The 23,289-nt window shown below is 53.1% G+C and overlaps 1 protein-coding gene across 2 annotated transcripts in view; it reads left to right on the forward strand.

The window, feature by feature from the left end:
- The window catches only part of MYH11 (myosin heavy chain 11), a 90,941-nt gene that overhangs the window by 53,004 nt on the left and 14,648 nt on the right, over positions 1-23,289 (forward strand). For both annotated transcript variants that reach the window (XM_058680966.1, XM_058680967.1), the window contains exons 10-28: positions 397-540; positions 2,355-2,450; positions 5,779-5,897; positions 6,720-6,872; positions 7,745-7,918; positions 8,248-8,421; positions 10,186-10,300; positions 11,898-12,091; positions 13,391-13,512; positions 13,605-13,674; positions 13,802-13,962; positions 15,220-15,328; positions 17,636-17,767; positions 17,887-18,093; positions 18,975-19,112; positions 20,081-20,204; positions 20,465-20,636; positions 21,575-21,787; positions 22,762-22,906. In XM_058680966.1, the coding sequence (XP_058536949.1) occupies positions 397-540; positions 2,355-2,450; positions 5,779-5,897; positions 6,720-6,872; positions 7,745-7,918; positions 8,248-8,421; positions 10,186-10,300; positions 11,898-12,091; positions 13,391-13,512; positions 13,605-13,674; positions 13,802-13,962; positions 15,220-15,328; positions 17,636-17,767; positions 17,887-18,093; positions 18,975-19,112; positions 20,081-20,204; positions 20,465-20,636; positions 21,575-21,787; positions 22,762-22,906 (2,762 nt within the window). The remainder of the gene's footprint in view (positions 1-396; positions 541-2,354; positions 2,451-5,778; positions 5,898-6,719; positions 6,873-7,744; positions 7,919-8,247; positions 8,422-10,185; positions 10,301-11,897; positions 12,092-13,390; positions 13,513-13,604; positions 13,675-13,801; positions 13,963-15,219; positions 15,329-17,635; positions 17,768-17,886; positions 18,094-18,974; positions 19,113-20,080; positions 20,205-20,464; positions 20,637-21,574; positions 21,788-22,761; positions 22,907-23,289) is intronic.

A 23,289-nucleotide genomic window follows, 5' to 3' on the forward strand; every position in this document is an offset into this window, starting at 1 on the left:
TGGTAACAGTTGATATTGAAAGTTCATATACATGCACCATTTGGATAAGACTAAAAAGTGGGTGAGTAAAAAGCAAACTACCTCTTCAGACAGTTTTGTGGCTGCAGGCAGGGGGCTTTGGGGCATGTGAGATAAATGCAATCCTGTCTTCCAGGTGGATGCCACCCGATATCAGGAGTCGTGGCTTAGCCAGCAGAGCCCACCCAGGGGTTTCGGCTGCTGTGCCCCCTGGAGCAGTGCCCAACCTGCAGCACTGACTCTGGGCATTGTGATGGCTGTGGAGGCTATTCACAGGATGCCGTAGTAGGAGGGGTTCCAACCGCCCAGACCTCAGCAAGGGGACAGGAATTTTGCCGGTCCAGGCTCAAGCTCCAAACCCTCCTCCCTTTCTTCCAGATGACCTGCTTCTGGAGGGCTTCAACAACTACACCTTCCTGTCCAACGGCTTTGTGCCCATCCCGGCTGCCCAGGACGACGAGATGTTCCAGGAGACACTGGAGGCCATGTCCATCATGGGCTTCAATGAAGAGGAGCAGCTGTGTAAGTTTCAGGGCTGGCTAGGAGAGCTGTTTTTGTGGTCCTGGTACCACTGGGGGTCATTAGGGACCCTGCTCCAGCCAGGCTGGATTCCTGCTCCTCTCTGCACTTGCCAGCTGCTGGAAAATGGAAGGAAGATGCACTCGATGGTAAATGGCCTGTTGGTGTTTCATACAGTGAGGTGGATAAGGCGGGGCTCTATCCAAGTGCGCACAAGCCAAAGAGATGGCAGTTCAATTCTAAATGGTGAAAAGTTTAACAATTTGGTGTCGGGTACAGTAGGATCTAGGGACCCAGAAGACATCTCTAGGACCTGATTTCCCATCTCGTCTTTCAGCAACATGCATTCCACATGGAGTGTGATTTCTTCTTTAATTTGAGAGGCAGAGCTACAGAGAACGAGAGAGAGCAAGATGTTCCATCTACTGGTTCACTCCCCAAATGACTGCAATGGCTTTAACTCAGCCAATCCAAAGCTAGAAGTTAGGAGCTTCTTTTGGGTCTCCCACAAGGCTTCAGGGACCCAAGGACTCAGGCCATCTTTCACTGCTTTCCCAGGCACCTTTGCAGGGAGCTGGATTGGAAGTGGATCATCTGGGACTTGTACTGACACCCATTTGGAATGCTAGCCCTGTAGAAGGTGGTTTCCTGGCTGAGGTCCTGTGGTCACATGTTGCTGCTGATGCTGCGCTGGCAGCAGAGTGGCACCCTGCTGGAGTCTCTGAATGGGTCTCCCTGACTCCACGGCTTAGCCAAGCTTGATGTGCGTGTTCATCCTTCTCCCTACCCTATTCTGTGTATCCAGCTGCCAATGCCCCACCATCCAATTGTGTGTCCCTCCCTCCCAGGGAGTCTGGACTCTGCATCGTGCTCTGGGAGCTCAGAGCTGATCAAGGCAGCCCCCACCCTCCTCTCAGACCCAGAGGCCAGGTTGACAACCACATGAGCTGACCATGGAGTCAGAAGAGTTCCAAGTATTCTGGGAACAGAGAATTTTAGCCTGGAAACAACTAAACAGGAAAGAGAAAATATTTCTACCTTCTTCCTCTTCTTAACCTGAACCCACTCCACAGAGTTTATTAAACAACCTAGAGTTTTAAAAGGGCTTTTATTAACATTATTTAAATTTAGAAAATTGTATAGTAAACATACAGTGTAATGAGTTCTTATAAACTAAACACACCTGTATTGCAGCACATGTGGTTAGGGACAAAGCACCAGTCAGCTCTCCAAACTGCCCCACCAGATACTCCCTGTACACCTTCCAGAAGCTTCCCTCAGCTCAGGACAATCACTCTGACTTCTAGACATGTATGTTAGATTTTCTTGTTCTGGAACTTTCTATAAATAGACATGCCCAGTATGTCGTCATTTGCATCCAGCATCCATGTCTTTGAGATCCATCATTTTGGGTGTCAGTGGATGTCAATGAGTCATTCTCTCTGCTCTCTAGTGGAAGTTGACAAGCATTTTCTAGAAGGCTCAGATAGTATTTTAGACTCTGGGCACCTCATGATGGTTGCTCAGTTTTGCTCCTGTGGTGTGCCAACAGCTAGAGATGGTATGTAAATGAATGGGGTGGCTGTGTTCTATTCCAATAAAACTTCCTCTGTATGTAAATGAACGTGGTAGTCCCTGATAACCGTAGTCTCATAGCATTCACATGGAAGGACTCTGTCCCCCAGCCCTGGGGATCTGTCTTGTGTGAGCAGGGGGTTGATGGTGGGGCTCACTGATCTCCAAGGAGTCACGCAGGTGCCTGTGGCCCCGAGCTGGGGCTGACATCTGTCTGACGCACACTCCTCTGCCTCCCGCAGCTGTGCTGAAGGTGGTGTCCTCGGTGCTGCAGCTGGGAAACATCGTCTTCAAGAAGGAGAGAAACACAGACCAGGCATCCATGCCTGACAACACGGGTACGTGTCCCACTCCCCTGTAATTGATGGCTCTGGAGGTGGGGCCTGGAGGCAGGGTCATGGCCATGCTGGAGTCCTCCTTGTCTGTGGTGGTTTGTTCGTTTGTTTTGCTTTCCATGGACCAGTTACTGTTATCAGCCACCAGACTCACAGTAGATTCTCATAATAAGGCATTCTGAGAGGGAGAGCAAGAGGCCACACTCACGTGACTTCATTACAGGGTGCGGTTATGGCTGTCTGATTGAGTGCTGCTCCTCTCCGACGGGGCCCCATCTGGAAATTCAACCTTGTCTTAGGCATGTATGTGTCAGCAAACACCATGGCCTACGGAGCACTTGGTGCTTTGTGCTGGAAGGGGAAGGGGTCTTGGGATGAAACCCCCGTGGGTAAGTGAGGATCGTGGCATCTCTGGAATGTTAACAGTCTCTGGTTATAACCCCAACTGTTCTCTTCCTTCTAATGTTACTGCTGAAGACTCCGCGGAGGAAAGTTACTAGACTCAGGGTGAGGAGATGCATCGTAGTTTTAGATCGGACAGAAGCCTGGTCTCTTGTAATGTCCGCTACTTGTCTGTTGTGTTAGATAGATAGTGCCTGAGCGTCTAATACGTGCCAGGCCTGGGGACGCAGCAGACGGCGGCACAGCAGTCAGCTTTGTTATGATGTGTGCTTGCTGGGGAGGCGGAAGCGGTTTCACTGTCAGATGAAAGACAGTTCAATGTGAATTTCAGATGAACAACAGGCACTTTAAAAAAAACAGTTAATTATTTTCACTGAAAGTCAGATTTACAGTGATGAGAGACAAAGAGAAACATCTTCCATCCACTGGTTGGAATGGCCAGAGCTGAGCTGATCTGATACCAGGAGCTGGGAGCTTTCTCTGGTCTCCCACACGGGTGCAGGGTCCCAAGGATTTGGGCTGTCCTCGACTGCTTTCCCAGGACACAAGCAGGGAGCTTGGAAGGGAAGTAGATCAGCCAGGATGCAAACCAGTGCCCATATGGGACCCCGGAGCATGCAAGGCGAAAATTTGAGCCACTAGGTTACTGTGCCAGGCCCCAGGCACTTATAAGTAAGCTTGATACAATATTTTAATGTAACCACACTAGGAAGTGTCCTTGTTGGTCTGATTGTTCAAGCTTAACTGGACATTTTGTGTTTTTCTCCCTCAATCTGACACTCTTACCCTAAAGAAGACTTTTTTTTTTCTTCTAATGGCATATTTTTATTTATTTTGAGAGACGCACAGAGAGAAACAGAGCTATTCCATAGCTGCTTTACTCCCTAAGTGCTCACAGCAGCCCAGGCTGGGCCAGACTAGAGCTAGGAACCAGGAAGTTCATCCAAGGACCCAAGGACTTTACCCATCCCAGGGTGCACTTGAGCAGGAAGCCAGAACGGGATGTGGAATGGGACTTGAACCAACCGCCCTGCTACAGGAAGTGGGAGTCCTAAGTAGCATCTTTCTTAGCTGCAGTGCCCATCAACCACCTTGGCCGTTGGCGTCTGGGGGCAGTTGCCTGGCTGGCACCAGGCTGGCTATGGCTAAACTGAGAGAACTCCACTTTCCAGTTGTCCACCTGCCCCAGGCTGTGCAGTTACGTGTCTAAGCGAGTTGCTGGTGGGTTTCGTGATTGTGTAAACATCACAGAGTGTGTGCTTGCATAAACTGTCCTCCAGTGCTGCACAGTTGTCCATTATGGCGCTTCTGCCAGCTTGCTAGAACCCGCCCATTATACCACAAAGGGCAAGTTCATGGAGTCCTCCCTCCCAGGAGCAGCCCTCAGGGAAAGAAGAGGAGTGAACAGCTCCCTTAAAGGGAGTTGAGAAAAAAAAATCCCAAACCCTCTGTCCTTATCCTGTGTCTTACACGAGCAAGCCATGGGGCAGCTCTCACCTTCCTGATAGGGAAGAGGTGAATGAACAGATTTTTAAAAAATATATCCATTTAAATGCAGAAATAGATGTGATTCTATGACAATCCACAGAGCCCTTATCTAGAATAGATAGCCAGTAACATATTCTATTTCTTTGTCTTTCAAAGCAAAGAAAATGGTGGAGGTAACGTGGATGTGCTTTGTTCTCCCAGCTGGTCCCTTTCTCCTGTCTGAACCTGTGCCCAGTAGCCATGATTGTCCTTCCTTGTGTCCTCTCCCAGCCAACTTCTGTATGCTCACACATGTGACCCAACAACGTGCTCCTAGGCTATGGCTTTGTCTAGGATGTGCTGTTCAAAGTTGACGTAGATCACATCACACTATCGGCATCAGACTGCAGCGTGGTTTTGTTCCACCCACTCCTCACCGTTGTCAAGCCCATTGCTCAGCAGTAGCGCCCTCTAGTGTGACAGCCAAGAATGTCCCCGCTGAGAGCCAGGGATGGATAGGGTGAGGAAAGGGGATCGTTGTGAGATAATACTCCATCTTACAAAAATGTCACAGTGTGTTTGCTCCTGCTTGAGTGGACACCTAGATTGCTTCCAACAATTTGCTCCTACCAACACTGCTGCAACACATATCCTAGAATGCGTGAGCGGATCCATACAGAATATAGGCTACATCTCAGCATTTTACACCCTTCAACTTGCTTAACCTTGTTGACAACCCAGCAAGGTTGACAAGAGCTTTAAACAGCTAAGGAAGGGCCCGGCAGCATGGCCTAGCGGCTAAAGTCCTCGCCTTGAACGCACCGGGATCCCATATGGGCGCTGGTTCTAATCCCGGCAGCTCCATTTCCCATCCAGCTCCCTGCTTGTGGCCTGGGAAAGCAGGAGAGGATGGCCCAAAGCCTTGGGATCCTGCACCCGTGTGGGAGACCTGGAAGAGGTTCCTGGTTCCTGGCTTCGGATCGGTGCGTACCAGCCGTTGCGGTCACTTGGGGAGTGAATCATTGGACGGAAGATCTTCCTCTCTGTCTCTCCTCCTCTCTGTATATCTGACTGTAATAAAATAAATATATCTTTTAAAAAAATAAAAAATAAACAGCTAAGGAAGACATAACTTCATCTGGTTAGAGAACTTGCTCAAAGTCACAGGACTTGAATGGGAAAGAGACAAGAACTTAGGTGCAGAGCGATCTGACCCTAAGCTCCTCATTAGAACACATCAGCAGCACACCCCCTTCACTGCCTCTTAGTAGAACATGAAGGGGAGAAGTCAGCCAAGACAGCTCTTTTTAGGATTCCTGCAAGCTATCTTCACAACATCAACATCCACGTCCCCCCCAAAGAGCCAGTGCATACACAGACCACAAGCATCCCGGGCCATGCACCTTTCTCGCTGCATCTCCTCTATTGTGCTGAGCTCATGAGGCCTCTTTTCTCCATGCAGCTGCCCAGAAAGTTTGCCACCTCATGGGAATTAACGTGACAGATTTCACCAGATCCATTCTGACTCCACGTATCAAGGTTGGCCGGGATGTGGTACAGAAAGCTCAAACGAAAGAACAGGTAATGATGTACTTGCCATTTTTTCTCAAGTCTCTTCTGTATGTTAGTTACCCACAAATCCAGCCTTCCACACACTTACCCACCAATCATCTGCATGCCCACTCAGCCATCTATTCGCTCACACACTCATCCACCTACTCAATTATTCATTTTTCCATCTGTCATTTGTGCGTCCGTCTGTCCGTCCATCCATCCATCCATCCATCCACTCACCTGTGCATCTATCCACCCCACCATCTGTCCATCCTTACATTTGTGGTTTACCCAGCCAATTATTCACTTACCCATCCATCCAGCCATCTGTCCACCCACGCACTTGTCAACTTGTGTGTCTAGCCAGCTGTCTACTCACCCATCCATCCACCCAACCATCTGTCCACCCTCACACTTGGATATCCACCCACCCACCATTCCACCTCTGTATTCCCCCTACATCCAGTCCCATGTTGGGCTTTGAGCACGCCACTCCCACCCAGAAACAGCAGCTTCTCTTCCTTTGTGACCTTATCTTGATCTCTTAGCTGTAGGCCCCAGATTTGATCTCGGAGACTTCTCTGTGGAAATGACTGTGTCCTTTTCCAGAGGCAGGGCTGACTATGCCTAAGTGACCTCAGAAACGAAGCAGGAACCCTTTCATTATCCCCACGTTCACTCCTTAGGGCTTGCCCTCCCCACCTCCATCTGCAGTTTCCTGTTGGCTGTGGACATGGTGTCATTTCCTTTGTTTATTCAGCATGGACGATAGGTCATGGAGATACAAGAACGTGAGGCAAGTGCAGTGTGGTTGGGAATAACCATATTCCCTTTGTTCCCCTGCTGCAGGCCGACTTTGCCATAGAGGCTTTGGCCAAAGCCACTTACGAGCGCCTTTTCCGCTGGATCCTCAGCCGTGTGAACAAAGCCCTGGACAAGACCCATCGGCAAGGGGCTTCCTTCCTGGGGATCCTGGACATTGCTGGGTTTGAGATCTTTGAGGTACAGTCACCTGGAACCATGCAGTGTGCTCTTAGCTCTCTGTATGTTTCACTTCAGACAAGTGACTATGGTAGGGAAAGGCATGTGGCTGGTCACAGCCTGGTCAGGGTTACATCCTTGAGCATATGAGAAACCCATCCAGAAGTGTATTTGTTTGTGACACTGAGGAGGCCAGAGGGGTTAGCAAAGGAGGCTCTGATCACTTGCCAACTCTCTCTCCATCAGCTCCATTCTTGTGAGCAAAATGGCTGCCCAAACTCCAGGCTATTCCCCCAGAAACAACTGGCAGAAAACAGCACATCTCTCCAATAATCCTAAGCAAAATCTCAGCATTGACCCTCACCAGCTCCTTCCCACCTGAGTTCTCTTCAAACCAAGAATTGCTTTCATGGTCACTGTAGACATGGACACTGGATCCTATTGCCCAGGAGTTGGAGGAACGTTGTTAGAAGGAGTAGGTCTTGGAATCGGTAGAGATACCTACCGCAGAACTGTTCCTGCTCTCAGCCTCAGCTTCCACACCTGTGACGCGGGGAGGGGAACAAGCCTTACAAGGTTATGCACAGGTGACTTGGCAAATGTAGGGCACAAGCCTCCTTCCAACGGGTGTGTGTAGGCCATAGGACCTGTGGCAGCCTTGCCAGCCATAGTGAATTCTAGGCAGCATTTGCTGGAGCCCAAGCCGCACTTGGGTGCCAAGATGGCAGAGCATGCTCTCATGGGAAGGATGTGCAGGCTGTGGGATCCACATACCCCGTGGGAGGCCCCTTCCTGGTCAAGCTGCGTGGGTGGAGTCCCCCACCCACCCCAGGGCTCCCAGCCTGTGACCTCCTCCGGAAGTGCTCAGCTTACACCTTGTCTTGTGTTCCCAGGTGAACTCCTTCGAGCAGCTGTGCATCAACTACACCAACGAGAAGCTGCAGCAGCTCTTCAACCACACCATGTTCATCCTGGAGCAAGAGGAGTACCAGCGTGAGGGCATCGAGTGGAACTTCATCGACTTTGGGCTGGACCTGCAGCCCTGCATTGAGCTCATTGAGCGACCGGTAAGGAACCCCCTCACCCCTCCGCCCTGACATGCAGAAGGAGTCATGTCACACTCACACATGTGTGGGGCCTGCCCTTAGCTGATCCCTGGACCCCACACACCTTCCAAATCTGTGAGCTATTGTGTGTATGTTGCCCACCAGGGGGCAGCAACAATAGCATGTTGTGTTGTCGGCCCCTACTTTGTCACGTGAGGATAGATGGGGCAGAGGGCTTGGGAGCCTAGGTCCATCTTTGTGCACAGGTGGTTCCAGCATCACTGTTTGCTAGGTTCCTGCTTCAGGGTGAGCCTGCCTCACCAGAACTCTGCCCTGCTTGTCTCCCACAGAACAACCCTCCAGGTGTGCTGGCCCTGCTGGACGAGGAGTGCTGGTTCCCCAAGGCCACAGACAAGTCTTTTGTGGAAAAGCTGTGCTCAGAGCAGGGTAACCACCCCAAGTTCCAGAAGCCCAAGCAGCTCAAGGACAAGACAGAGTTCTCCATCATCCATTACGCTGGGAAGGTACCAGCCCTGGGCCCAGTCGGCTGTCTGCTCTGGGGGATGAGGGGTGGGCGCTCAGAGCAGGGGCTGCTTGGGAGTGGCTGAACCTCTGGGCCAGCTTGGCCCAGATTCGTCACAGAATCTTTTTTTTTTAAAGATTTATTTATTTTTATTACAAAGTCAGATATACAGAGAGGAGGAGAGACAGAGAGGAAGATCTTCTGTCCGATGATTCACTCCCCAAGTGACCGCAACGGGCCGGTGCTGCACCGATCCGAAGCCAGGAACCAGGAACCTCTTCCAGGTCTCCCACACGTGGGTGCAGGATCCCAAGGCTTTGGGCCATCCTCTCCTGCTTTCCCAGGCCACAAGCAGGGAGCTGGATGGGAAATGGAGCTGCCAGGATTAGAACCGGCGCCCATATGGGATCCCGGTGCGTTCAAGGCAAGGACCTTAGCCACTAGGCCATGCCGCCGGGCCCTTGTCACAGAATCTTAAGGAATACGACCTCACCTCTGTAATAAATTCCGGGCATGCTGCCCTTTCTTATATTAAAACCTTGTTGCTGAAAGGGGAATGTAGCAGGAGAATAAAACTGGGACAGAATGACCAACAGACCACCCACTTGGGTTCTGCAAAAGTTGTCATCATTGTCATTACCATCACGTCTTTTCTGGGATATCCAGAACCCTTCCCTGTGACTCCCTGGTGACCTGGATAACACACAGAGTCACAACTTAGTCTGGCTTGCAGAATTGGAGTATTCTACCAACCCCTGCCCAGCTCTCCACTGACAAACCACAGCCCAGAGGCCAAATCTAGGCCCCCAGTTTGTTTTTGTAAATAAAGTTTTATTGGTACAGCACCATGCCCAGCTTCCTGGGGCAGCTTTGCAGAGAGGAATGCTGATAGAGGCTCTTGCATGGCTCACCAAACTGGAAATGTTAGCTACCTGGGTTGTGCACCAAAAAAAAAGAGTTTCCAATTCCTACACCATACCCAGGTCCTGTAAGCACACAGAGGCACATCACTGCCTTCTTTCGCTTTAGAGTCATAATAATAAAATCAAGACTTTGGGCATGATCAGCACTTCAGTCAGTAATTTAAGAAGCATAATATGTCATTTTCTGTGCATTCATGTATCAAAATCTCCAGGTTACAAAAATTATATCCGACAGAGAGTAGGAATCTATGTTAAGCTAGGATTGCCATCCAGCTGAATTTTCAATTTTGTGAAAACGTTTATTTGCGAGATCAGGTGCTCCTGTCCTCTGGCTCATTCCGCAGATGCCTTCAGTGGGGGCCAGAGGATGAAACTGCGAGAGCCGAGAACTCAGTTCAGATCTTCCCAGAGGGTGGAAGGGAGCCAGTTACTTACGCTATCACTTCTTGCCAAAGTGCACATTGGCAGGAAGCTGGAGTCAGGAGCCGGAGCTGGACCTCAACTCCAGGCACAGCAAAGTGGATGCAGGCATCTGGACCACTGCCTTCACGTGCCCATAGGGGAGATTTTTAGCTGTGGGAGGAGGGCATGTGGCTGCAGCCACATCCCTCCTGGGCCCCTGTTCTGGGCTTGCTTTGCTGCTGCCTCCCTGTGTGCAGGACCTTGGGACAGACTGTCCTTGGAGCTCGTGCTTGGTGTGTCTCTGGGTTCTCATCGCAGCAGCCACTGATGGCCCTTTCACTCTAACCTCAGAAGACCTGGAGGGGAGTGGGAGCGCTTGGCCCTGGCCTTGACTGCCAGCGGAGAAGAGGGTGACTGACCTGTGGGCTGGTCCTCGGCAGGTGGACTACAATGCGAGTGCCTGGCTGACCAAGAACATGGACCCCCTGAATGACAATGTGACCTCCCTCCTCAATGCCTCCTCCGACAAGTTTGTGGCTGATCTGTGGAAGGATGGTAAGGCCCTCCCTGTCCCCAGAAACTGCTCTGAGCTGGAGGGCTGAGTTCCCAAGTCTGCCATCTCTTCCAGCGACCCCTGGTTGTTATACACCTGCCCTGGGAGCTTGGGAGGGGAGGCCCTTGGGGTAGGAGTGAGGACCACACTGGGCATGTGCTGGTGACATTTCATGGAGACACTCCACCTACTCCTGAAGGATGGCTCCTGGGTGCCTCTATGCCAGCCCTGAACCGAGCAAGAAGGCAGGGCCCAGGCCCCCTCCCTCCCCAGGAAGGACAGACTTCATTTGGGCCACACACCAGCTGTGTCAGCTGGCACAAGTCACTCAGCTTCATGAAACTACGGTGTTCTTGGCAGGAAGAACAGGGCAACAGTGAGAGCTGTTCAAAGAGGGTGGGTGCTCAGACCCAAATGGGCATCAAGATCCTTTGGGTGGATTGTCAAAGCACAGGTGTCCGCCACCCTAAGGTTCTGGGCCTGTGGGCTAGGAGGTCCTGGGAATCTACATTCCCCAAAAGCTACCAGGTACTGTTGGGGCTGCTGCTCTGGACACCTCGTTTGGTTCCCTTTGCAAGCCAAGGCATAGATGAGGCAGGCTCTGTGCTCTGCGTCTGCCTCTCCGTGCCCACAGCACAGAACCTGTGGACTTGGGGCCAAGACTCTTGCCTCCCTGGTTCTGAGAGAGGCCAGCTGTGCAGCATTTCCTGAGCCTGGGTCTACCTGGAACTCGTGAGGAGCCCCACAGACTTGTGCGAGAGACAGCCAAGCCAAGAGCTGAAGACATGGGACCTCATAGGGCCCGAGGGGGCAGAATTGATGCCGCCTGAGACTAAGAGGGTTGGGATGGGCAGGTGATACACCTGCTGGGCTGGTGAAATCTGTCATTCTGAAAGACCAAGGCTCTTGGTGATGATGATGGTGGTTATATCATCGCCACTAGCAGTGTGCCCTAATGTGTGGCTTCCTCCCTGTTCTCTGCTCAAAGATCAACTCAGCAGATAGTCCCTGTGCCCTGACTTTACCCTAGGAAGCCCCCCCTTTTCCCTCTTCACCCTGCTCCCTTCCTCTTAGCATACTTCATTTCCTGCACTGTCCAGCACTGGCCCAATCACAGCCTGTCTTCTTCTGCCAGGCACCCAGGGGATATCCATGGGTCATGGTGTGTCCCTGGCACATAGTAAGAAGAATTTGGGGCTGATGGGGAGATAAGCAGCCATCACCAGCTTAACTTGCTTTGGTCATCTCTGTTTTGAAAAGGGGGAAACAGAGGCACAGTATGGCACCAAGCCAAGGCTCCTTGGTGAGGAGCAGCCAGAGCAGGCCTGACTCCCAGAGCTCTATGACAGTAGCAGAGGGAATTGGTTCTTTGTCTCCCCCACCAGAAACTCTCAGGTAGACTTGGAAGCCCAACCCTGTGAAGCTTCCATCCCTACAACTGCAGGTGTCACTATAGGCCAGCAGAAGAAGGGACATTGAATGGATGATGTCTATCAAGGGGAACTAGCCAAAGCCCTCGCTCGCCCAAGACCCCCAGCATGGGTGGCCACCTCTGGCCTGCTGGATGCAGAGAAATGATGCCACTCTTGTGCCCTGCAGTGGACCGCATCGTGGGGCTGGACCAGATGGCCAAGATGACGGAGAGCTCTCTGCCCAGCTCCTCCAAGACTAAGAAGGGCATGTTCCGCACTGTGGGGCAGCTGTACAAGGAGCAGCTGGGCAAGCTGATGACCACACTACGCAACACCACACCCAACTTTGTGCGCTGTATCATCCCCAACCACGAGAAGAGGGTGAGGCCCCAAGGACCAGCTGGGCTGCAGGGGTAGGGCGGGGAGGGTGTCTGACCTTGGCCTCCCCACCCCTGCCCTACACACCCTGAGGGTTCCATCAGCCAGAGACCCGTTCCATTCCCCATCTTTGGTGGAGAGGAAGGCAAAGGAGGAAGGGACTGTGTTCCTTAAGTTTACCCACTGTGAAGCAGCTCGAACCCTGCTTGATGCCATGGAAACTTCGCTGGGCTGCAATCTGTGCCCAGTGCTTGGTGTTGGATGTGGTGTGGTGGTCACCTGTAATTGCTCAGGTGTTTCCAGTTGGGGGACATTGGGTTGTCTCTGGAGATGTTTTTTTAGTTGTCACAACTGAGAGCCATGCATGCTATTGGCAATAGGTAGGGAGAAACCAGGGCTGCTGCTAAACACCCTGCAATGCCCAGGGAAGCCCCAACAGGGAATGGCCCAGCCAAGGTGTCCATCTGAGTTGACACTGGGTGTGTTGAGGTCTGGACAGTCCAGTGCTGGGACAGGGTTAATAGGAGAACTCCAAAGAGCCAGGCCCCTCCCCAACCTGAGCTCAGAGCAAACTTTCCCCAGAACATGAACTGTAAGGATGAGTGGACATCGATTTGGTAAAGTGGAGGGTGATGGGTGTGCACGGTAAGCATATTCTGGGCAGAGGACTGTGGCTGGACCCAAGTGCAGATGTGAGAAATGGTCCAGGCAGGCAAAGCTAGGCAGGCTGTTTCCTTTGGCCTGGATATGATGGTGTGAGGTAGGGAATGGGGCAGGGTGAGGCAGGGATCAGGTCATGAGCTCCTTGTGTGTTGGCTAGAGCTTGGCCTTCTTCCTGTCTGACTCACTCCCTGGCCCAGGGCCCACCCCACATTGTATGTGTAGGGGTGAAGGGGCTGAAGCAGGGATGAAAGGAGGTCAGATTGACATCTCAGATCAAGCCATGGGATGGAGGGGCGAGCCAAGACTAGAGGTGGATGACCAGGTGGGTCGTGCAGGCAGGAGGTGAGTGAATGGGTAGGAGAGACAATGGCTATGGAGAGAGGTAGGAGGTAGGGGCTGTGGAATGGATGGCAGACAGGAAGTAAGGGAGAGGGACTGACATAGAAGCAGTCCCCGTGTCCAGCCAGCAGATGTTCTCGTCACATGGCGAGAGGTCATGGGTCAAACAAGACCTGAGGAAGGACCTACAAGCCCAGAGAGGATGGGCAGGGCTACACCTGGTCTGGTCCCTCCCCTGCGCCTCTCGACTGACTCCCTGGCTCGGGGCCCACCCCAGCAGTCACCGCCTTCTTCCTACAGTCTGGCAAGCTGGACGCGTTCCTGGTGCTGGAGCAGCTGCGGTGCAACGGGGTGCTGGAGGGCATCCGCATCTGCCGCCAGGGCTTCCCCAACAGGATTGTCTTCCAGGAGTTCCGCCAGCGGTGAGCCCACGGAGCCATGGGGCCACGGGGGAGTGGGGCTGGACCGGGGAGCAGAGATGGCACGGTGACGTGACTCCTGCCCCTGCTTCCAGCTACGAGATCCTAGCAGCAAATGCCATCCCCAAGGGCTTCATGGATGGAAAGCAGGCCTGCATTCTCATGGTGAGCCCAGCCTGCCCCAGGGTGCTGTGGGAGGTGTGGGTGGGCACCCATCTTTAAAAACACTTCTCCACCTGCCACATGGGCAGGCTGGAAACGGGCGCTCACGTCCTCCCTCCTCCCCTTGCAGATCAAAGCACTGGAACTGGACCCCAACTTGTACAGGATCGGGCAGAGCAAAATCTTCTTCCGTACGGGTGTGCTGGCGCACCTCGAGGAGGAGCGGGACTTGAAAATCACAGACGTCATCATGGCCTTCCAGGCCATGTGCCGCGGCTACCTCGCCAGAAAGTAAGGACAGTTCCCCACATCCTAAAGCCTGCCCACAACACGGGCAAAGAACACGCAAGGCCAGGGGTGGGGCTGGGAGCTTGATTCTGAGACAGCATCACTACTGGGGGAATGACAGCTTTATCTTTCAGGGGAGGAAACACCTGTACCTGAGATCTAAGTAGAAGGTGCCAGCAAGTGCAGGCAGGGGACACATTAAGCCTGTTACCCGCAGCCTCTCCTGGCTGCCCTGCTTAGCTGCTTCGGAGCCTTGGGCCATATCATCCCTCTCTTAGCCCTGTGTTTCTCTCCTGGAAGATGAGAAAAATCATTTGTCTCCCATGGAGCTCTTCCTGTTGGGTGTAAACCACACCGGTCTCTGAGGAGCGGTGACTGTGTCAGGCTGAGCCATGGCAAAGTAGATTCGAGATAGTTCAGGCTGGATCTGGCAGCTCTCGGTCCAGTCATGGGCCTCATTGTTAGGTCCTTCTCAGTTGCTGACCCTTCTGTCTCCAGAATAACTGGGGTAATTTTAATTTTTTTAAAAAAGATCTTCCATTCACTGGTTCACTCTCTAAATGGCCACAATAGCTGGAATTGAGATGATCCAAAGCCAGGAGCCAGGAGCTTCCTCCAGGTCTCCCACATGGGTGCAGGGTCCCAAGGCTTTGGGCCGTCCTCCACTACCTTCCCAAGCCACAAGCAGGGAGCTGGATGGGAAGCAGAGCAGCTGGGTCATGAACTTATACCCATATGGGATGCCAGTGCTGCAAGCTGGAGGATAAGCCAGTTGAGTCATGGTGCCAGCCCCTATTTACTTATTTAAAAGGCAAAATTAAAGAGAGGGAGAGCGAGCAGAGAGAGATTATCCTCCTGTTAGCTCAACAGCTGGGCCAGGCTGAAACCAGGAGCCAGGAACTTCATCTGGGCCTCCCACACGGGTAGCAGGGGTCTGAGCACTTGGACCATCCTGCACTGTTTTCCCAGGTGCATGAGCAGGGAGCTGTACTGGAAGTGGAACAGCCAGAATGCAAACTGGTGCTCACATGGGATGCTGATACTCCAAGGAGTGTCTTAAGTTGCTAGGACACAACACTGGTTCCCACCCACCTAATTTTCCACAAGCATTCTGAACTACTTTTATATACTCATGCCAATACTCAGAGGTTTAGGAGAAGATGGTATGACCCTGGGCAGGGCTCAGCGTGCCATGGCCAGCAGGGTGAGTCACATTCGGTGCCAGTCAGGGCTGCTCACAGCCTGCTCCGCTCTCCCCAGAGCCTTTGCCAAGCGGCAGCAGCAGTTGACAGCCATGAAGGTGATCCAGAGGAACTGTGCCGCCTACCTGAAGCTGCGGAACTGGCAGTGGTGGCGCCTCTTCACCAAGGTGAGTCACCCCGGGGCCGGCCACAGGACCCCTTCCCACGCTCCTCTCTGCTCGCGTGGCACTGGAGGCAAGCCAATGCAGGAGTGAGCTGAAGGCCTGTACTCCAACTTGGCACACAAGGAAAAAGCCCCTCCTTCTTTGGCGCTTGGGTCTCAGAGCTGTCAAGTGAACAAGTGGATGGCCACACCCACTTCCTAGCCACACCCACTTCCTAGCCACACCCACTCCCCCTGGGTAGCCCCTGGCAGCAGCTAGCCTGTTCTTAGATTTGCTGACCTTGTCACCCCAAGAATGCCTGGTAAAGGGAACACACGGAGCCCTCTTTGGGATTTGGCTGTTCTGGTTCTCTGGAGAGACTTCCTGCTCCTTGCTCACATCAGCACTCACTCTTTTTTCTTGCCGGTGAAGGAAAAGCGCTGGTTGCTGCAGTGTGGCTGTTTGCATCGTGGCATTTGCACAAAGGCCTGCTTGGCTGCAAGACCCTTGAACGTGTCCACTGGCACAAGCCTTCCTCACCCAGCAGCACTTCCCGAGTGTCTGCTGCGTGCAGGGGGGCACAGCCACCAGGGTCCTCACACACATGAATGATCCATTCACGTGGGGCAGCAGACAATACCCAGGCAGTCGCAGTCAGAAGTTCATGATATGGTCTGTGACATCACTGGATCTGGCCCTGCCAAGGACCTGTAGGTGGAGCTCAAAGTTGAATAAATCCACAGCAGGTTAATTTTTTAAAATTATTTGAAAGACAGTTACAGAGAGAGGTCTTCCACTCTCACTGGTTCACTCCCCAAATGGCCACAATGATCAAGGCTGGGTTGATCCAAAACCAGGAGCTAGGAGCTTCACCCAGGTCTGCACATGGGTGCAGGGGCCCCGGCACTTAGGCCATCTTCTACTGCTTTCCCAGGTACATTAGCAGGGAGCTTGGTTGGAAAGGAACAGCCAGGACTCGAACTAGTACCCCTATGGGGTGCTGGCACCACAGGTGGCAGCTTTACCCACCTTGCCACAGGCTAGTTTTTCAATCGATAACTCTGGCTTGTGAATGTTATAATAAATATCTAAATGGCCCTGAGCCGAAAAACAGTTTCCCTTCTGCTGATGGCAAGTGCCTGAATCAGTCACATGAATGCTTAGCGGGGGCTTGGGAACAAGGATCTGGGAATGAGTCAGCCAGTGGAAGGACCACAGGGAGGTGCTTTTTGGAAATGCCAGTCTCCATTTACCCAAATTCTCAGAGACTGTCCTGAGGAGACCATCTCCAGTGACAGCAAATCGGGAACTGAGGGTGTCCATGGAAGTCCTGTTTACTGAGTAAAACCCCTGCGTCCAGCCCTCGCAGGACGCTTCTCCCAAGAGGCAGTGTGCTCATCCATGGAATGTTTGTAATTTCATCATCAAAACCAAGGCTATCTCAAAATCAAGATGCAGACATGGTGTGATAAGCTTGGGCCAGAAATACCTTATCATGCTATGCTAGAAAAGCAGGGTAGGCATCCAGGCAGTGTGACCCTGAAATTAAATAAAGATATCTAAGAAAAGACTGGAAGGAAAGGGAAGCCATGGTAGCAGTGACTTCTGTAGGAAGGGAGTCTTCATTTTCTTGGCAGAAGACAGCATCGGTTTCCAACAGGAACTGTCCTGATGACAGTGATGGTGGAGCTCATGGAGAGGGTATTTCTCCTTTGTTTTGTACCTGTTTCTGTCATTACTGAGTTTTCCCTCTTGTCATTATGAATTTTGGGAGCTGGTTCATTCTGTGTTGGGGCTGGGAGATCCCAAGCATGGGGAGCAACATCCCTGGCCTGCACCTGCTGGATGCTGGTTGCACCCCCATCCCCACCCCAGCTGTACCAACCAACAGCCAACAATGTGTCTGGACATTACCCCATGTGCCCTGAGTGGAGCTCAAGGGCCAGAATGGTCCCTGGCTTAGAGCCACCGATCTAATCTAGGACAAGAACATCTCTCTTACAAAAGCAATGATGGGGGCAGGCATTTGGCTCAGTAATTAAGACACCTGGGTTTGATAAGCATGCCTGATTTTGCTACCCAACTCCACTCCCAATTCCAGCTTCCTGCTAACACAGACACTAGGAGGCAACAAGCCATGGCTCTAGTAACTGGATCCCTGCCACCCATATGGGAGATCCGGAATGAAGTCCCAGCTTCTGGCTTTGGGCTGGCCTAGCCCTGGACCTGGTGGACAACTGGGGGTGTACCAGCAGGTGGAAAGTCTTTGTTTGCGTCTCAAATGAACTAAGTAATTAAAAAGTGAATGATGGGCTAACTGTGCGTGCACAGGTGAAGCCGCTGCTGCAGGTGACACGGCAGGAGGAGGAGATGCAGGCCAAGGAGGATGAGCTGCAGAAGATCAAGGAGCGGCAGCAGAAGGCAGAGAGCGAGCTCCAGGAGCTGCAGCAGAAGCACACGCAGGTGCGGGCTGCGGACGGCTGCACTGCCAAGGACAGGCGGCATCCTGGACAGCGGGCATGCCCCTGGCTTCCGGTGCCCCCAGCGTGTAACTCATCAGCCCCCTCTCTCGCCGCATGCAGCTGTCCGAGGAGAAGACCCTCCTGCAGGAACAACTGCAGGCCGAGACAGAGCTGTACGCAGAGGCCGAGGAGATGCGCGTCCGGCTGGCAGCCAAGAAGCAGGAGCTGGAGGAAATCCTGCATGAGATGGAGGCCCGCCTGGAGGAGGAGGAAGACCGGAGCCAGCAGCTACAGGCAGAGAGGAAGAAGATGGCCCAGCAGATGCTGGTAAGGAGCTGCAGGGGCCGCCCACAGAGGGTAGCAAATTGCTTCACTCTCAGTGCTGGCAGCCAGTGGTGCTTGTCGCTGTCAAACAGAGGACTTGGAGGGGGCAGCCATCTCCCTGGGACGACACAACTTGAACTGGAGTTTCAACACAGGTGCCCTAGAGAGCCCACTCTGTTCACAGGCTAACTCCTTTTCTTCAAATGCTGTATGCAGGGGCCTTGTATTAGCTAGCGGTGGCTGCATAACAAAATGTCCCAAGCTTAGCAGCTCACAGGTGAATACCCATCCCACAGAGTCAGGATTTTCAGAGCGGCCGCACTGCGCCCTGGCTCAGGGGTTCCCATGAGGTTGCAGTCTAATGGTGGTTGGGGCTGCATCATCTGAGGATGTGTCCGGGCTGTGATCCACTTCCTGTGGCATGCACACGTGGATGCTGGCCTGAGGTCTCAAGAGCTGCTGAGTGTCTTCACTGTATGGCAGTGACCCTCCCCACAGCGGGGATGAAGGGAGAGATGCTGGGATGCTTTCCATAGTCTAATATCTGCCATTACACACCAGCCATTCCCCCAGGTCTCCTCTGTTAGAAGGGAGCCATTATGCTCAGCCTACACTCCAGGACAGGGGTGTTAACCTCCATCTAGGAAGGGAAGCATGTCAAAGACTTTGAACTTCCCTGCCGCCTGGCCCTGTGGTGCCTACCATCCCCATGAGGCACCATCAAGCAAGGGAGCTTTCTTATGTTTCCTCCTCTGGGAAGGAGACTCAACATGCAGGGCACTGGTACACTCAGCCTCGAGGGGACCTGCTGGCCCTCGAGGTCCCAGATGGCAGCAGCTGTGCCTCCCATAAAACTGTTTTTTTTTTTTCCTTACCCACCTAAGGACCTGGAAGAGCAGCTGGAGGAGGAGGAAGCTGCCAGGCAGAAGCTCCAGCTCGAGAAGGTCACGGCCGAGGCCAAGATCAAGAAACTGGAAGACGACATCCTGGTCATGGACGACCAGAACAACAAGCTGTCCAAGGTGAGTGTGGGCTTGGGCAGGGGTGAGGCCAGAGCCAAGGCCACGGACACATGTTGGCAACACTCAGTGAGCGCCAACCAGTCCCACCAAGGCAGGGTGGAGTGGAGGGACTCCTCTTAGTTCTTTGAGCTGAATGTAGCTGGGCCTCTTCTGTGAGCCGACTCTGTGCTGGGTCCTGGGCATGCGTGGTAGAGAAAGACCCTGCTGTGTGTGGAACTGATCCTGTGGGGTATCAGCCAGTGACCACTAATGACCGCTAGAATTAAGGTTCTAAGGAAATGTTCACCCAATGTAAGGGTAGAACACCCAGGTAGGGGGGGACAGGTATACAGGGAAGGCTTCCTGGAGGAGGTGACATTTAAGGGGGGTAACCTGAAGACTGGGGTGCAGTTAGGGGAGTGGGAGAGCACCCCAGCTGGTTGAGCCACTGTGCGAAAGATCCATGGCAGTGACAAGATGCTCCCTGGGTTGACCATGGAAGGAGAGGCACAGGGTAAACTGAGACAGGGCCAATTCGGGAAATGTCTTAAAGATTTCTTGATTTGGTTAACAGGCAAAATGACAATAAAGGAGAGATGGAGAAAGAGATGTCTCCCATCACTCCCCAAATGGCTGCAATGGCCAGGGCTGAGCCAGGTCAAAACCACGAGCTGGAAACTCATGGGTGACAGGGGCTTAAACCCTTGGACCATCTTCCACTGCTTTCCCAGGCACATTAGCAGGGAGCTGGATCGAAAGCTGAGCAGCCAGGATTCGAACCAGCACTCAGACGGGGTGATGGTGGTGCAGGAGGTGTCTTTATGTGCTGTGCTGGCTCCTAGAAATGCTAAAGGACCCTCCCTTTATCAGTTTAGACTGTAGGTAGCATGTGGTTATCATGTGGGTTTCAACCATTTACGCCAACTGACTGCAAATGCAATCTCTGAAGAAAAAAGCTAAGCACATGTCTCTCTCTTTTCCCTCAAAAGGAGCGGAAACTCCTGGAAGAGAGGATTAGCGATTTAACAACCAATCTGGCAGAGGAGGAGGAGAAGGCCAAAAACCTGACTAAGCTGAAAAACAAGCATGAATCCATGATCTCAGAACTGGAAGGTAAGGTGGCCGCGACAGGGGCGGCTCGAGCATGACCGGTCCTTCTGAGCACGACGGTTCTGTCCACGCCCCCCACGTTACTCTCAGTCCATGAGAACATCTGTGATGGGGGCTGACTTCGCTGCTGTGAGATGTTGACCCAGGCTATGGTTCCTGGTGTGTGTGTGAGAGAGAGAGATTGTTCCCCCTGCCCCCAAGTGCCATGTAAAATGCCTGATCCCGGGCCTCATCCTGAGGAGCCCCCCACCTCTCTGTTGCAGTGCGGCTGAAGAAGGAGGAGAAGAGCCGGCAGGAGCTGGAGAAGCTGAAGCGAAAGATGGACGGCGAGGCCAGTGACTTGCACGAGCAGATTGCCGACCTCCAGGCCCAGATTGCAGAGCTCAAAATGCAGCTGGCCAAGAAGGAAGAGGAGCTGCAGGCGGCCCTGGCCAGGTAGCATCCTGGGGGCCCCTGTCAGGCTGCCAGTGGCTACCTTGGGGCTCAGGGGGCCTTAGGCCCTTGGCACAGACTTAGTCTCCCAGGCCAGGCCTCCTGCACACCTCTGCAAGCCTGCCTGCCTGGGTCCCTACGGCCTCACCCTGTAAGCACCACCGTCTTTTCCAGTCTCGTCTCTTCCCTCTGTTGCCAGCTCCCCTCAGCTGCACAGGCCTTTCTCATCTGTGCTCCTTTCTGAACTTCCACTTGCCGCTGAGTTCATTTCCATCAGCTCTTCTAAGGCTGAGCTGACCTGCCTCCCCAGGGTCCCTCCTCCCTGGTTCTGTGCATCCTTCTCCCCACTCCGACCCACCACATGCAGCAGCCCTGGTTCTCCTCACAGTCCCTTCCATGGGCACTCCCACTCAGTCCCTGGTGCACATCCCTGCTTCCTGGCTCTGGATTGGCTTTCTACTGCAGGCCTCACTCTGGGCACGCAGTGGGAGCAATAGCCCTAAAGGGGACTGACTTGCTTACCCTGCCAAGTTCTTTTCCCAGCAGCCTCTTCCTGGTCAGGTGTATGCTGCTCCCTGCCTCTCCCAGGAGAGGCTGGCTGAGCCTCCCAGAGGGGAAAGGAGCAGGCGTCTGTCCCAGGGCTTGCAAGAGGCAGAGCTCAGGTGTGAGCCCTACAGCTGCCTGGCCAGTCCCCTGGCACTCTGACTGGCACTCATAAGGGAGGGCAGTGTCACAGCAGGGGCTTGACCTTGGCAATCACATCCTGTGTAAGCTCTAGGCGGTACAGCCCGGTGTCTAAGTGGTGCAGGTGCAGTGTGTTTTTGCTATCCACACAGCACCCGTACCTGGTCCCAGCAAGCAATCTGGAACTAAGCTGTGAGGTAACAGAAGGCTAGGCATCCTGGGGTCTCACTTCTGACACTCATCCTGGTCCCTGGCAGGCTGGAGGATGAAATGTCCCAGAAGAACAATGCCCTGAAGAAGATCCGGGAGCTGGAGGGCCACATCTCAGACCTGCAGGAGGACCTGGACTCAGAGCGGGCCGCCAGGAACAAGGCTGAGAAGCAGAAGCGAGACCTGGGGGAGGAGCTGGAGGCACTCAAGACAGAGCTGGAGGACACGCTGGACACCACAGCCACCCAGCAGGAGCTCCGGTGAGGGGTCCCGCAGTGCTACTGGCTAGCCAGGCCATCTGCTCACTCACACGTGGCTCTGACTGATAGACATACCATCACAGTCACCCCGAGCCTGTAGACACCTGAACCATGGCTGCCCAAGTTTCTCCTATAAAATACTGTGGGGTATGCAGGAAGCCTGTGTGCGCCCTCCCACATCCTCTCACCCAATCCCAGGTGATAGGCAGGCACGAATACAGTGTGAAGGCCATGGGATTGCTCACCTCTATTGGCAGGGCCGGGAAACCTGTTTTCTATTCACTTGGCTGTTTGTGACATCATTGCAGGCCACACAAAATGACCCACTTAAAAATTTAGCCAACTGTATGTGTATTGGATTTCTGGTCCCACCTGTAGTTGCCCGGAAGAGGCCAGACCAAGTGACTTAGAAGGCCCGCAGGCTTGATGATGCCTGCCTGATTTAGGAAATGACAAGAAAAAAAAAAAAAAAAAAGGCTCTTTGTGTTCGGTGGAGACCCAGTGTTTGGTTTGAACATCTTGGCTCCTCGGTAGATTGAACCTGTGGACATGGGACCGAGACACTCAGAGGCTGCCCATTCCTTCAGTTGTCTGCTATCAGGCCAGCTGTAAAATGTTCAGAAAAATCAAAAACTGTTGAAGGAGATGCTAAAAAACATCGCCCTTGGGCTGCACCCTTACCCAGCATCTTAAATGCCAGACCAAATGCCCATGCCCTTGTGTGAGACTTAGCTCAGGGCCTGGCACAGAACAAATGCTCCGGAAGTAGGAGTCAGTATTCAACATTAGCAGCCGAGGAAGTTGCAGGCCCTGAGAGGTTTGTGGAATCACCCAAGATCACACAGCGAGGGAGGGAGGGGTGTGATGGGGACTCCAGCTCCACACCCTGGGAGAGCACTCCTTCCTGGGCACAACAGGGTCAAGGGTGAACCCCAGTCTCCACCCACTGGCCATCCCCTGTGTCCTTCCAACAGGGCCAAGAGGGAACAGGAGGTGACGGTGCTGAAGAAAGCCCTGGAGGAGGAGACTCGGTCTCATGAGGCGCAGGTGCAGGAGATGAGGCAGAAACACACACAGGCCGTGGAGGAGCTCACCGAGCAGCTGGAGCAGTTCAAGAGGGTACGTAGCAGCAGGCTTGTCCGTGACCATCCGTGGGCCAGCACCACGCTGGCAGCCTCGCCTAATGGCGGCTTGGGCTTCCCTCCTTGGGAAGACTGAAGGCCAGATGCACCAAATCCACAATGCTGAGTGCTCTACAGGATGCCCCAAGTGGAAGATCCTGCCTTTGATGCCATCCTGGGGTCCAGATGCAGGTCTATACACAAGGCATACAGGAATCATGAACAAATTCCATGTTCACACTCAAGGCTCCTCTCCGAGGTGCCTCAAAGTGCAAATGCAAATATGCCCAAATCCAAAATAATTTGAAATCTAAATCATTCTGATTCACAGATCTAGTAGGGCATAACTGATGATAAAAGGACAACAGGGAGTACTGGGGT

Source organism: Ochotona princeps, chromosome 24, assembly GCF_030435755.1.
Source record: "Ochotona princeps isolate mOchPri1 chromosome 24, mOchPri1.hap1, whole genome shotgun sequence".
In the NCBI taxonomy this organism is placed as follows: domain Eukaryota; kingdom Metazoa; phylum Chordata; class Mammalia; order Lagomorpha; family Ochotonidae; genus Ochotona; species Ochotona princeps.